The sequence below is a fragment of the Hyperolius riggenbachi genome, chromosome 1 (genome assembly GCF_040937935.1).
Source record: "Hyperolius riggenbachi isolate aHypRig1 chromosome 1, aHypRig1.pri, whole genome shotgun sequence".
Classification (NCBI taxonomy): domain Eukaryota; kingdom Metazoa; phylum Chordata; class Amphibia; order Anura; family Hyperoliidae; genus Hyperolius; species Hyperolius riggenbachi.
In genome coordinates, this window is record NC_090646.1 from 163,724,011 (window position 1) to 163,739,679 (window position 15,669).

At 43.0% G+C, this 15,669-nt stretch overlaps 1 protein-coding gene across 4 annotated transcripts in view; it reads left to right on the forward strand.

Moving 5' to 3' along the window:
- NEK1 (NIMA related kinase 1) overlaps positions 1 to 15,669 on the forward strand; it is a 208,340-nt gene that overhangs the window by 167,934 nt on the left and 24,737 nt on the right. For all 4 annotated transcript variants that reach the window (XM_068278807.1, XM_068278809.1, XM_068278808.1 and 1 more), the window contains 3 exons: positions 8,767 to 8,878; positions 12,042 to 12,133; positions 13,427 to 13,635. In XM_068278807.1, the coding sequence (XP_068134908.1) occupies positions 8,767 to 8,878; positions 12,042 to 12,133; positions 13,427 to 13,635 (413 nt within the window). The remainder of the gene's footprint in view (positions 1 to 8,766; positions 8,879 to 12,041; positions 12,134 to 13,426; positions 13,636 to 15,669) is intronic.

A 15,669-nucleotide genomic window follows, 5' to 3' on the forward strand; every position in this document is an offset into this window, starting at 1 on the left:
AAAAACGCATGCGGATGCGTTTCCGCATGCGTTTTTACCCGCGATTTCGCGTGCAATTTCGCATGGCAGGGTGCCTTGCGAAATTAACCATGACACTGCCAGGGCAAAATAACATTGAAAAAGGTGCGAAATCGCGGGTAAAAACGCATGTAACAAACGCATGCGTTTTTACTATTAAATACATTAGCGGCGATTCGCACGGATTCCCGACGCAGGCAAATTCTGTGGGTCCCGTCGTGCAAATTTGGCCCGCCGCCAAATCGCTCCCGCACGCCGCACATGTGGAAACAGCCCCGGCCACTTCAGTGTAACAAGCGAATCCGCATCTCGTCGCCGCATGCGGATTCGCTATGGTGGAAACGAGCCTGGGAGCAGATCTGCAGCTGTGTAGTGCCCGAGTTTCGATGATCTTGGTATTGATTCCTGTAGGGGAAGAGCTTGTCATTTCAAACTCTTAGTGCTCATCTCCATTAGTGCGGCGTGCGCCTCGCAGACGCACGCCGCACTGAGCGGGTGGGGGGGATTGCAGGTGAATCCCATGAGCCGTGCCATGCAAGCGATTCCGCCGCGGTCCCATCATCCCCTATGCCAGAGTTTCCCCGTGCGAATCATGAGCGGGGAAACTCCGCAGAATCGCGGGCGAAAACGCCGTAGTGGAAACGGGCCCTTAAAGGGCAACTGAAGTGACAGGGATATGAATGCTGCCATAATTATTTCCTTTTAAAGAGAACCTGTAACAAAACAAAGTTCCCCTGGGGGGTACTCACCTCGGGAGGGGGAAGCCTCAGGGTCCCAATGAGGCTTCACCCTCCGCTGTAGCTGCAGGCAGTCCAGCGCTGCCTCCCCCGAAGTGTCCCCGAATCCTCCCTCAATAAGCGCTGATTTATTTACCTTTCCTGGCTCCAGCGGGGGCGCTGTTGCGGCTTTCCGCACGGAGATAGGCGAAAATAGCTGATCTCAGTCGGGTCCGCTCTACTGCACAGCCGCCGGAGACTTGCACCTGCGCAGTAGAGCGGTCCAACAGGGATTGGCTATTTCCGCCTAGCCGAGCGGAGAAACGATACTGCGCCTGCGCTGGAGCCAGGAAAGTAAATATTTATATCCCCGCTGTTCGGGGAGCGTTATCGCCACCGCCGTGGGACCGAGGCGGGATCAATAGGATCCGGAGGCTTCCCCCACCCGAGGTGAGTACCCCCCAGGGGAGGTTTGTTTATTTCGTTACAGCTTTTATACCTGTTGCTTGTCTATCCTGCTGATCCTCTAGCCTCTAATATAGCCACAGACCCTGAACAAACATGCAGATCAGGTGTTTCTGACATTATTGTCACATCTGACAAGCTTAGCTGTATGCTTGTTTCTGGTGTTATTCAGACACTACTGCAGCCAAATACATCAACAGGGGTGCTAGGCAACTGGTATTGTTTAAAAGACATAAATATGGCAGCCTCCATATTCTTCTTACTTCAGTTGTCCTTTAAACGAGAACTCCAGGATGTGGTTAATAATATTGTCCACTTATTTTGATCAGTTATTGTCTCATCTTTATTCTCTGTGGACGCATCCTCTCCATGACCCGACAGCATGTTATTTTACATAAGGGCCTAATGCTGTTTTGGCAGGGTTAAAGGGGGGTCCCATGTCATTGTGGCCAAGGGCTCCATTAGGCCTAGCAAGGGTCCTAAGCACACCGGGGCCACCTTACACAGGTTAGATTCTTGGCAGAGGCAGCCCTGACTGACCTTGGCAGTGAACTCTAATGAGCCTTTAGCCTTCGGAATCTGACAAGTCCTGTGCAAAGTTCCCGTTTAGCCCAGGTAAGTTTCTGTTCATTGTTGAGCAAGAGAAACTGCCTTGTTAATGCGCATTACACATCTGTAGTGGCAAAAAGCAATAATCACTTACAGCTCTAGAGTCCCAGGTTCCATTTCTATGTACATGGAGTTTATACTGTATATTCCTCCTGCATTTCGGAATGGGGGGGGGGGGGGTTTGTGGTTATTGGCTCTCTAGTTTCCTCCCACATCCTACAAACATACTGCTCATGACCTCTGACAAAAGGAGATTCCGATGCTGGACCAATGCTTTTAACTGCATCCCACAAGCTTGAGGATTTCTTGAGTTATGTTTAATATAAACTTGCTTTTTTAAAACAGAAGGTGTTTGCAATAATTCAGCTTTAAGTGAGCAAGAAACATCATTGTTGTGGTTTTATGTAATCTGAGAAAGTTGGCTAAAGAAAGTATTTAAATCTTTTACAGCTGATAACTTTGAGAAGTATAAATTATCATTGTTATTCCTGTTCTTAGGCTTGCTGTGACCTAGCATTCCGCGATTTCCACTATGGATTCCTTCTCTTTCAGAGTATTGTAGACTTTCCTCTCTTCCTCCAAGCTGCAGAAGTCTGGAGTGAACTAACAGTAACAAGATGCCTAATAGCTGTATTTTTGCACAAGGGCAAACAGAAAGTGTACCTCATCCTTCAGGGTACTGGTATAATCACTTACAGCTCTAGAGGGTACTGGTATAATCCAGGGTACTGGTATAATCACTTACAGCTCTAGAGGGTACTGGTATAATCCAGGGTACTGGTATAATCACTTACAGCTCTAGAGGGTACTGGTATAATCACTTACAGCTCTAGAGTCCCAGGTTCCATTGGAACCTGGGAGAACCCCTGGGTTTGCATGTTTATCTCTGTTGTCCTGACTCTATTTCCAAGTTGTAGGCACTCAGTCTGTACTGTACAAAGTCCTGACTTTGGGGTTTTGGCTATTGTCCCAGTATGAGGCCAGTTTCTATCTCTTTGCAGGAATTGGTATAGGGCTAGCTTATGTGGCTTTATTTCACTCCTCCATTTAAAGTGGGATAAATCTCTCACATAACATTCAATAAAAATGTTTCCTACTTTTTATTACCTATACAGTTGCCATATTTGCTTTTGTGCACAAGTAATATTGTCTGTTTACATTTCCAAAGTACGATCGGCTCTGAAAGCTGCCATTGCATTTTCTTGCATAACTGTTGTATTTATATTCTAGTGATCACTTCTCAGTTCTCTTCTTCTGCAGCAGAGAGAGCTCATTTTCAGCACAGCTAGGAATGTAGCAGACAAAGGAATGTAAACAAAAGATAATGTTGACACATCTGTGAATGTGGCCAGAAGCTTTCCACTGAAGAACAAAGTGCTATGTTTAACTGTTTGAATGCTGCTACTTTTTTGTGGTAGTAGAATTTACACTGTAAATAATATTTTAGAACAAAGAAGAAATGCTGAGTTTCAGCCCACTTTAACCACCATAGCTCTTTGCTGTTGTGTTTTTAATCTGGACTTTAGTAAGGGCTGGTTCAGACGGGCGCTTGCGGAGCGTTCACCGCAAGCATTCGGAACGTCGCGGTAATCGCTCCCATTCAAGTGAATGGGAGCGTTTACACCAAGCTTTTGCACGCTTTTACCCGAACGCGGTGTTCGGGTCCCGATTTTCGTTCGCGTTCGAGCTGCCCCTGGAAGCGACATGTAGCTTCCAGGGAGCGGCCAACCGCGACGGCTAATGTTCTCCTAGGGGGGAAAAAAAACGCGACGCATCGGAACGCGACCGAATGCTACTGAAAGCCTGACCGCGCAGCCGCCGCATTGCCCCCAGACGCGACGCCACGCAGACGTCCGTCAGAACCAGCCCTAAGGCATTTAAATGTGAATTTAGGGTGAACGGAGAGCTGCTGGGTTTTTTATGGCATATGGCTCTTTCTGGTCCTCGCTGTATAGCAGGGCTTTATGGTGGTGTGAATTGGGGTCTCTTGTACTATATCTGAGACTAGTAGACAAGCACTCTATTCTGTATCTCAAGAATGAAGAGGAATCTACCTAGCTCAGCCTGATAAAGTGTGTGTGTCAGTCTCTCTCTCTCTCTCTCTCTCTCTCTCTCTCTCTCTCTCTCTCTCTCTCTCTCTCTCTCTCTCTCTCTCTCTCTCTCTCTCTCTCTCTCTCTCTCTCTCTCTCTCTCTCTCACTCACTCACTCACTCACTCACTCACTCACTCACTCACTCACTCACTCACTCACTCTCATTATAAAATCCCAGTTTATCGTTTTGACACAGGTATTTGCTATGATGGAAGTGAGGATGCCCGTAGGATAATGACCTTGTGCATGGCTGTCTCATCTTTTATTTTTAATTAGGCTAAGTGCTTTGTGTCGACTAGATTTTAATTCCTTTCTGGCTTTCAGTTCATTCATATACCAGATTAAACTGGTGTTGCTTTGTGTCACTAATGAATACTCAGTAAAGAGTTAATCCAAGGCTTAAACGTACTCTGCTGCGTTTTAATTATGGAGACTGGGTGGGTCACATGATTATCCATTCTAATATTGCTTTTGTTTTATGAAGACGGGAGATTGATAGTGATAATGGTGTCTAACAGGAACAATGCTAACATTCCTATCATACTTTTAGCAGAGATAAAGGTCTTCTTTGTAAAACCTTAGTGAATGGGTTTGTCCCTGCCTAGCACCCATATGAAGCCCGGAGTTGACGTGATATTACTGTAGTATTTGCTTGTTCTAGTCAAATATACAGTAAGTAGATTTTATAAACAGCAATATTGATTTTTTGATAATTCTTTAAATAAATCAAAACACAATTATTTGATTTGGTTTTTAAAGTAATCTCCCCCTTTAGCCATAAAGCAACATGGATAAATGTGTGAAGATTAGCTGCATGCTTATTTCTGGTGTTATTCAGATCATTCTGCAGCCAAATAGATCTAGTAGGGCTGCCAGGAGACTGGTATTGTGTAAAAGGAAACAAATATGGCAGCCTCCATATTCGTCTTACTTCAGTTGTCCTTTAAAGAGACACTGAAGCGAAAAAAAACTATGATATTATGATTTATATGTGTAGTACAGGTAAGAAATAAAACATTAAGATCAGATACATCAGTCTAATTGTTTCCAGTACAGGAAGAGTTAAGAAACTCCAGTTGTTATCTCTATACAAAAAAAGCCATTATCTCTACGACTTTGTGGAGAGGGCTGTTTTCTGACTTTTATTATCTCAACTGTTAGTTAACTATTTACTTTTCCTCTGGCAGAGGAGAGTTCATTAGTTCACAGACTGCTCTGAAAGAATCATTTTGAATACTGAGTATTGTGTAATCTGCACATATTAGAGAATGATGCAATGTTAGAAAAAACACTATATACTTGAAAATAAAAATATGAGAATATTTTCTTTGCTGCTAATCTTCTAGTAATTATTTATAGTACACAACCAATTCATTATATCATATATTTTTTTTACTTCAGTGTCTCTTTAAGGCTGGGTTCCCACCACATTTTTAAACTGACCCTTTTTTGTCCGTTTTACTGCATTGCAAAACTGACGGTGAATGGACCCCATTTTATAAATAGGCTCCTTGCCCACTTGTCAGTCTGCAATGGATTTGTTGCAGTAAGTTGACAGCACTTCTATGTGGCAGTGATTTTCTCAGACAGGAGGATGGATTTCCCACATAGCCTGTGGTTTAAAAACACAACCGCACCAGACTCCCACAGGACCATTGGAGTGGGCGTTACACTGTCCACTCCTGCTTGGCCGTTCATGGGATTGTGGCAAGGAGGAATCCATCCTTAGGGCCCTTTCCCACTAGCAATCATAATCACAAACGCCAGTGATTGCGATTTTTCATTAATTTTGTTATGTGATTGCGATTTTTCATTTGCATTGCATTGTCCCTCTTAAAATTGCTCCAGAAAGCGATTGCGATTTGCGATTTACAAATGTAATCACTATAGTGGAAAATACTTCTCATGATTTCTATGATAAAGTAGCAACCCTAGAAATTTAACCTCCCTGGCAGTATGCCCGACACAGTGTCGGGCTAGCCACCACAGGGGATCGCATGGCCCAGGGAGGATTTTTTTTAAATAACATTTGTGCCATTTTCTTCACTTAGCACTAGGCTAGCTACCTGTGCCCCCCAAGTGCCTCCGCTCTCCCCCCGATCCCTGACGCAATACATACCCCCAGGGATCCTGCGATGGCGCAGCCTCCCGATCAGCTCTAGGCTTCGCTATGGGGAGGATCAGGACTGCGCATGATGTCGATGACGTCATGTCCGATCGTCGCCATAGCGACGACTGAAGCTAAATGGGAAGCTGCGGCTTTCGCGTGATTGCGGCTGGGTAAATATTACCGGCGGAGATCGGGGGGAGCAAATAGGTGCCAGGGGACTTGGGGGCCACAGGTAGCTAACCTAGTGCTAGCTACGAGGTTTAAAACAAGTTTTATTACAAAAATCCCTCCCGCGAACACAGCCTCATAAACTGTGTACGGCCAGGGAGGTTAAAAATCAATAGCAATTTGCGATTTTGCGATTCAGCTGTGCAGTGGAAAAGGCCCTTAGGAAGTAGCTGTGTGGCTTTACGGTGGGGGGAAAAAACAGCTTGATTATCAAGATTAGTCTAATATTTGTATTGGTTTTTTACCTCTAGCCGTAAGTAGCCAGGCTACATTCAAGACTCAGAAAAACACAAATTTGGGTTCAGCTGTTCTTTAAGTACTGCGGTCATTGATTTATATTAAAGACCTTGAATCACACTGAAACTTTTTGTAAAAACTACAATAATTTGCAAACTATAAAATGTACGTCAACTTATTTTCTGCATTTTCAACAAGGTCTTTCTGATATATAAAAAAAAAAAAACTACAAGTACAACTTTGATTACTTTTTTTTGTTCTTCAAAGTCCTACTTAGATTGCCAGATACAGTAGGTAGTAAAATATAAAATATATGACGGTCATCGAGAAATTAACAACTGTTCGTTTTTATCTGCCATGCAAAGAGGTATTTTTGTGTAACTTAACTTGCATCTGTCAGGTTAACTTCTTGCCTCCCTGCACTGCTTGTCACAAGACTGCCGGTACCTGTTTTTTTTTTAGCAGCATTTATATGAATCCCTCCCCCCTTTCCCCCTCAATTCCTTCAACCCATAGCTGTGACGTTTGATGCTACTACAAAGAAAGGAATTGAAAACCACCATTACTTTGCAGATGACCCTCGTGTGTATACACGCCCACACACCACACACACGTGTTCTTTCTCCTGTCTACACACAGTATTAATTTATTTCATCCAGACATTCTCCTGCTACAGTTCTTATAAACTTTAGTGATGGGAATTCCGGCCCTTCTCAGAGAATCGGCTCTTCTGAATCGGCTCCCATTAAAGAGCCGGCTCTTACGGCTCTGAATCGGCTCTTAATTAAATATCACTAGACACCACTCAGAATCGGATTAAAAGCCCCGCCCCCGTCTCCATGCCAACTCCAGACTACTTCTCTGACTGAGGCAATCCCTCCTGCTACTGCTCTGCTCCGCCCCAAACACTCCTACAAGTTGCAAGAGGAGGACTACATCTCTGAGAATGCCTCAGCGCCCTTTATTACACAGCAAATCAGAGCTGTGTGGGGCGGCTGAGGCATCGGCTCTTCTCAGAGTGAGCATCGGCTCCTCTGATTCACTTCAAAGAGCCGGCTCTTAGAGCCGGCTCGTTCGCGAACGACCCATCACTAATAAACTTGTTTGCCAACATATTACGCAGCACTATACAGAGTATATTATCTTCACTAACTATCCCTTAGAGGGGCTCACAATCTAATCCCTACCATAGTCACATATCTATGTATGTATCATGTAGTGCCTAGGTTCTCAACGTGTGGTACGCGTACCCCAGGGGGTACTTTTGATGGTTCCAGGGGGTACTCAGGCTTGATATACTTAACCAAGAATATCAAATTTACAGTTTTAGAAAAAGATAAATCTTATTTAAACAACACCAAGTTAGTATTTTAGCTAATTAAAAGCAATAGTAAATGCTTGGAAATTGTTTAGAACCAATTATCATGTACTATGATTAAATATATATTTTGTAAGGGGTACTTGTGATAATGTTTACTATGCTAGGGGGTACTCGGTGAGTACAGGGTTTTAAATGGGGTACATACCAATAAAATGTTGAGAAACACTGATGTAGTGCATGTATCATAGTCTAGGGCCTATTTGAGGGGGAAGTCAATTAACTTATCTGTATGTTTTTGGGATGTGGGAAGAAACCAGAGTGCCCAGAGAAAACCAACACAGACACAGGAAAACATATTTGCAGATGTTGACCTGGCTGAGATTCGAACTTTGGATCCTGCGCTGCAAGGCAAGAGCGCTAACCACTACGCCACCGTGCTGCCCATTCAATCAACATTTACTAAATGAGATACAGATAAGCGCTGCCCGGCACCATTGTTCTTAACCCTCCAGCTCTGTCCTGTACTGCTCATTGTCCCTCCACCCCTTCCATAATAACAGAATGAGTTGCTAGCCTGCAGCGGAGTGATGTTTCTGTACAGCATCAGGACCAAAACTCTGTCACCACTTAGCATGTCCACCAGAAAAGTACTTGGACTGCTGGGACAGATAAACTATTTCTTGTTACAAAACTAGGAAGGCATTTTCTCTTCAGCAATAACTTTTTTGTGTGTAAAGTTTGACTGCTACTATCATATTTGATGAAAGATTTACTGTGCTTTCTGTACATTAAAGGAAGGAAAACAAGTACATGCTCAAGTCAAGCAAACAAAACTCTGTTCACTCAGCATAGACCTCAAACATGGACGTTAAAAGGCTTCTTAATGTGCATGATCTCATAGGTTCGCATACATGATAAATAAATGCATAGAGATACTTCTGACAAAGGTATTTCTCCTTGTTTATCACAGAGGAGCCTGAGGATCTGGAGGCTGAAATACTGGAAGATACCAAAGGAAATGTAAGTGATGAGCGCCCTGTCAAAGCCGTGAGTGTTTGGAATGAACAAGCCAAGGAAGAAAGGTACAGTAATTGCACAGTCCCATCAATCAGCTCTGCAGATCATCACATAGCCCATTTACAGCTTAATCCATGACAGCTACATAGCTTTCCTATATGAATGGCAATTATGTGATACTGAAAATTCTGTAAAGCATGGCGTGTTGTGCAATGTACCTGGCAAGCTGCAATGTCTGGAATGAGCTTGGATCAGGTTTCCATTTAACCCATCAGGGGTCATGTGCAGAAAGTCTTGCCACTCTGAGAACTTTGGACTCCAGTTCTCACACTTCAGTTGGCTTTACTGGGGCTCTCTGTATGCCTCATCTGGGCTGGCCACCTCTAAATAATAGCTCAACCAGACAGACAGCTAAGAGTTTCTGTCCTATATTTGCCATCAACTTTGTTTGCTTTACAGCTTTTTCATGGTCAGTAGAAACAGAATATATTTGATTGAATGCTATAGCGCTGCACTGAACCTAGTAAAGCTATGGGCACCAGAAAACTTTAGCAGAATGAGTTAGATTTTTTTTTTATTATTCTAGAAGAGTCTGCCTGCACTTCTCCATAGCCTTAAAGGACCATTATCGTGAAAAATTGTATAACGTCAAATACATGTGTATGAGCTGTACATCTGTCCTAGAGTAAAATGCACTATAAATTATTTTTTCCTATGTTCCTGTCTTTTACAGTACACAGTAGAAATGTAACAGATATTGGACTAATCCATCTTCTCACAGGGATTTTCAGGAATTCCTTTATTTTCAAATGCACTTTGTGGATGGCAGTGGCACATTCCAATTGCCAGAATAGTGTGCAGAGGAGGACGCTGACTTTTCAACACTAGTGTCATGGACCTTTCCAGGAAGGGCGTTTGAAAAGACTAAAGAAAATACTGAGAATTCCCCATGAGCAGTTAGAGCTTATTCCAAAACCTTTCAGATCTGTCACATTTCTACTGCCTACTGTAAGTGACAGGGACATAGGAAAAAAGTAATTTATAGTGCATTTTACTCTGGGACAAATTAAATACATACATATTTTAAATTTTACTATTTTGTGTGATATTTGTTCTTTAACTAGTTTGAGTGAGTCAATCTGCATGTATGTAGAAAGATCTTTTAAAGCCCAATTTCAGGCTCTGTCTTTTAATTTACATTTAGTAGATTGTTGCTTTATATGGATTTTTTTTTATGCAGTTTATGAATCCAAAGCTTGTCATTTCCTCCCTTGCAATCTCCAGCTGCCTGCTCACCCTCTCCCTCCCTCTTAAACTATGATAGGTTGGGAGTCAGTAGTAAGGCGTGGCTTCAGCTGGCAGTACACACTCTACAACAGGGGTCTCAAACTCAATTTACCTGGGGGCCGCAGGAGGCAAAGTCTGGATGAGGCTTGGCCGTATAAGGGATTTCACAAAAAAAGTCCTCAAATGTCATTATTAACAGTTTTAATTATTTCTTCTGAACATGAAGTGTCCTACCTTATAGTTCGCTTCAGTGCTCCCATTACAAGTAATCTGCTGTGTCCCCTCCGCAAAACGAGGCCTGCAGAGCCCCCAAATCGCCCGGGGGGCAATCCGCCATCATTTCCTGGAAGGGGCAGAGCTTTCAGCTTTAGCTCTGCCCCTCCTAACGTCAATCACTGCGGATCGCCGCCTCTGCCCGCCCCTCTCACTCTTCCTTCACAGAGAGGGGCGGGGAGAGGCGGCGATTGACGTCAGGAGGGGCAGAGCTACAGCTGGAAGCTCTGCCCCTCAGCGCAGTCATGGATGTTTGCCCGAGGGATTTGGGGGCTCTGCAACCCTCGTTTAGCCGCGAGGATTCGTCAGATTACTTGGGAGCACTAAAGCGAACTATAAGGTAAAATAGTTTGCTTCCGTGTCTCTTTTGCTTTTGCCGGTGCGGGCCACAAAATATTGTACCGAGGGTCGCAAATGGCCCGCGGGCAGCGAGTTTGAGACCCCTGCTCTACAACAAGGGTGCCCTACTTTTTTAACATGCGGGCAACATGGAAAATTACCACAACAAAACAATCTACCAGGTGGATTCTATCTATGGTTCTAAGCCCCGATTGAAGCACATACACAGCAGCAGTCCAACAGTACACTTATTACCACAAGCCACCAGGCAATTAGATGCATATCATAGCATCCTCCTGTGGCAAAATTGTAATCAACAGTAACACATAATACTTTTAAATGTATGGCTCACCACCTTGTAACATAAGAATCCTCCATTGCTGTGCTAAACTCCAGGACTACATATCGAACAAAGCTCGTCTGAGTCAGAAACGGCATGTGGGGTGTGAGTCACTCAAGTGTGCGCAATCTACCGAGAAGTCCTTTATAAGCTACTGATAGATAGCAACCTGCGTAATGGGCACTCCTGCTCTGTACTTTATTTTTATTGTTTTACATAGACAACAAAACATTCAAAAACAACACAACTCAGTTGACAGTGCAAGTAAAATACTAGCAATAGCGAACACAAAACAGGTATATGAGGTACATCCCCTGCTCTACACCTTAAGGCAGCCAACGGAGGGAGGGGGGGAGTGGTTCAGTCTGGCTCTGCTTGAAAAACAGCTGTTAGTCGGAGAGAATCTCTGAAGTTTTGGAGCAGCTAGTATGCTGTATTGTGTATCAACCACAATCTTTTTTTATTTTTTTTTTATTTTTTTTTATACATAGTTCATTTATTATAATTCTTTGTTAAATACATTTGTTATTATTTAGTATTTATATAGCTCTGAGATCTTCTGCAGCCCTGTACAGAGTGTATTGTCTAGTCATTAACTGTCCCTCACAATGTAATCACTACCATCGTCATATGTCTATGTATGTATGTATGTATGTATTGTGTTGTGTATGTATTGTAGTCTAGGGCCAATTTAGGGGGAAGCCAATTAACTTAACAGTATGTTTTTGGGATGTGGGTGGAAACAGCAGTGCCCAGGGGCAACCCAGGGGGACACAGGGGGAACCTGCAAACTCCTTGCAGATGGGGCCCTACAAACCAGGGAGGACAAAGCGAGGGTTCTAACCACTATGCCACTGTGCTTGAACTCTAAAGGATTACTTGAGATATTTCGATTGTAACTGTTTCGCACAGCACTGCAGAAGACAATAGTGCTACATAAATCAGTTATTATAATAATAATAATAATAATATTTATTTTTGCGTTTCAGTGGGGAGAAAGAGGATCCTATGCATGACAATGAATCTACTACAGAAGATGCGAAACCAGATGCAGGCTGCTCAGAGAGTGAAGATGGGATGGGTCAGTCCTTTTTCTTTAAAGGGAATCTATTTGAAGATATTAAATGTTTGTAAATGATAATGATTACATGTCAGTCATCTTAATGTGTTATGATTTAAACCTGTAGTTCTGATTATAGCAGTAATTGTACAGTATTTGAGCAGTGAGATGCAGGTATAGTGTGACATTACAATTGCAGCCCTTTACAGAAACATATTATTTTAATTTTAATTTTTTTTAAGATTAAAGGGGGACAAAAAGACTTACAGTAAACAATTCAAGGTCAGGTGGTGCTCTCATTCGTTCACTTTGGTATGTCATAATGGGATGCTATGCACTGAGTGAACACAGCAGCCTCCATCCTACAGCATAATTATCACTGACCTTGCCTTATGTAAACCTGCTACCAACAGAAGGATGACCGAATCACCTAAAAACTTCCATGGAGGAAGATGGGAGTGTGCTATACAGCCGTATTTATAATATAGCATACAAATGACGGGTGCATAGGATCTCTCTGACAATACTTAAGTTTTGTTTTTTGGTTTTTTTTAATAAATTTGTAAATTCAGATTCTTGCAGTCAATGTGAGTTTCTGGTTCAAGGTTAAGAGTCTTTGGACATTTACTACAACTTCTTATTATCTAATTTGCCATTTTTGCATTGGAACTAAAATTTCATCTAGCCATTTTTGTTCTTATCTACGGTAAGTATAGAATTTCAGCAACACTTGTTACTTTAATCTGTATTGGAGTAGGTAGAGATTTAAAGCTGGAACTGTAAGTGTTTAACACTGCGACTAACAGACGGTACACCGTTGCTAAATTGCTTAACAATCATAGACTGATTAAATAGTGATATGGAAATTTCTATTTGTCTACCTCAAAGAACTTGTAGATTTTGAAGATTTCAACAAAAATAAGCTTGAACCCTACTTTGTGAAGTCCTGTACTGTATTTTGGAATAATGAATCATGGATTTATCTCTTTCCAACTTAATACAGTAATGTACTACAAATCCAAGCATCTGTGTCTTGTTCCACAGATCTAGATTTTCTGGAGCTCCTGACCACACTCTGTCAATCCTCCATTTGAGATGGGTTAATATGTATTCATGTTTTGATTTTTCTTTAGGGGGAGGGGTACCTGACACTGCAACCAAATAAGGTCAAAATAACTATTTGTCTGGTACTGATTAGGACTGATTTTGATAGTAACTTAGAAAATCTGGCATAGGACATAATTTGAAATTTTATACCAAAATTACTTATTGTCAGCTATTTAATAACTCAAAATAAGTACCATGTCTTTGCAGAAAATGATGCTGAAAGCTTATCAGCAGCCAAAGCTTTCTTCATCAGAGTTCCTCTTCCTCATACCGTTTCTCCTGATATCTCCGCCCAATCATCATTTGATGACTCCTTGCCTCCTCGTTCACGATCTGCATCTCCTGCTAAAACCAAAGGCCAGACTGCGTTACTGATTGGACTCTCCACTGGACTATTTGATGCCAATAATCCAAAGGTAAGATCAGAGGTCTTGTTCAGCAGCTGCATGATGCTTTCTGAGAGTTTACAGACTGGTCTCTAAAGGCCAAAGCTCCTTCATTACCTGATGTCAAACAAATCACTTTTAAAGGTCTAGTAAACAATAGGTTTAGTGCTGAATACGTATTTTGGTGAACGAATGCTCAGTGCATCGATATGCACATTGGTAGGCATTTCTTATTGTGTCCAAAGAACAATGTATTTGTGCGCTCACTAGATCACTGTCCCAATAAATATTAGCTGTGGAAGTCTTTTACTTAACCAACAATAAGTCCTCTGGATCGCAGTATCAGTCATCAAGCATAAGATGTATTCCAATAGGTTCTACCACGACACTGCGCTCACAGTTCCAGTATATCTTTATTCCAGGTTTGCCACTCAAAGAAAGGAAAAACACAAAGACATAGCATAATACAGTTTGGACAAGTATTTCCTTCCCGGACACCAAGTGCTCCCAGTAAAAATTATCCCTGTGTATCTCCACACACATGCAGGGTCTCACAGGTCCTCACCATATAACGTGGCTGCCAGACCACAGACAGCTATATACGCCTTATACTATCACCAGGTGTCAGGTGCTCTTCCTGCTCCCCAGGTATCGCACACACCAGTACACGTGGACTCTCACCTATTTAAATTGCCATCCACATTATAAGACAGCAACAAGCGCCTGTTATGTCACATCAGCAACCTCCTTCCAGCAGATAGATCCACATCAGAGTGGGTTGTTCATACCACCTATCAAACTGAAGAGCCTCTCATAGCGTAAAAACGTACTTTTATTTAAAAGATTAAAAAGTAGTGCACTCACATGATCCAAAATTATACACGCTTAGTATAAAACAATGTCCTCCACGCCAGATCTCTCCACACCCGTAGCTCCGCCCTACGCGTTTCATGCATGCGCACTCATCAGGGGCTGGAGGTGTGTAACGAACTGGCGTCTTAAATCCTATCCCTGTTAATGTTATTATCCAATCCGCATATCTGCCCATCCTGAAAATGGCCGCTAGGCAACTTCCGCCCTCATCCCCTGTGTAAGCAATGGTAGCAGGAACCTGACCCTATCACTGTACGCCATGTCAGACAGGGCGGGGCCTATAGCCGCCCATCACGGCCATCCCACCGCACCCTCATGCTAATGCAAATTCCGTCATTCGGACGGCGGAATCCGTCGTCATGGAGACGGAACCCTGCCCCGCAACATCATCTCATGGCCTGTAGGATACCCGCCCACCGGCAAACCTACACATCTGATTGGTCATCAGCCTACATGGCTACAGCCTCATTCGCTGGGACTCTTCCTATGCTGCTAATTCAATCCTCATTGTGACTCAGTTCATAACTTAAACCACTCCTCAAACCCCCGATAAGTCATCAACAACATTGATCCACACTTACAATAGTATACATAAACAGTGTTTCGCAGGAGGGGAAGCTACACAGCGAGAATAACACAGATTTATAGATATATAAAGGGGCATAGCATAACAACCTCCCCATAATATTGACACCTTATCAACATTAGAGCCCACCTTAGGTGTATCACATAAACAGCAATGAACCACCCCATATGTCCCCACCCCACAGAGCCAATCCGTGCATGTGCAGAGCACACCCAAATGTGCGCCACACATGCACAGATCCACTCCCACATTGCGTTACAAATGCATGACCCCCCACATACCAACCCCAGCCAGTCCAAATAACATCAACCAAATATTATATTAATTAACAGCAACGATTGACTATAAGCAAAACCCATGGCGGGATGCATGCATGTCCCAAAAACCGGGGGCACGCATGCATCCCACCCCTAGTCATCGGAAATGAAACAATTCAGATCGAACTCAACATTAAGCCCCCCAGGTTGCAATGACTTCAATTCATAAATCCAACGTGACTCCATCTTGGACAACTCCCTCACCCTATTACACCCACGCCACTGGGCCCGCAGTCTGTCAATCCCACAGAATCTCATCCCTATAGGGTCACATCCATGATTCTCGGA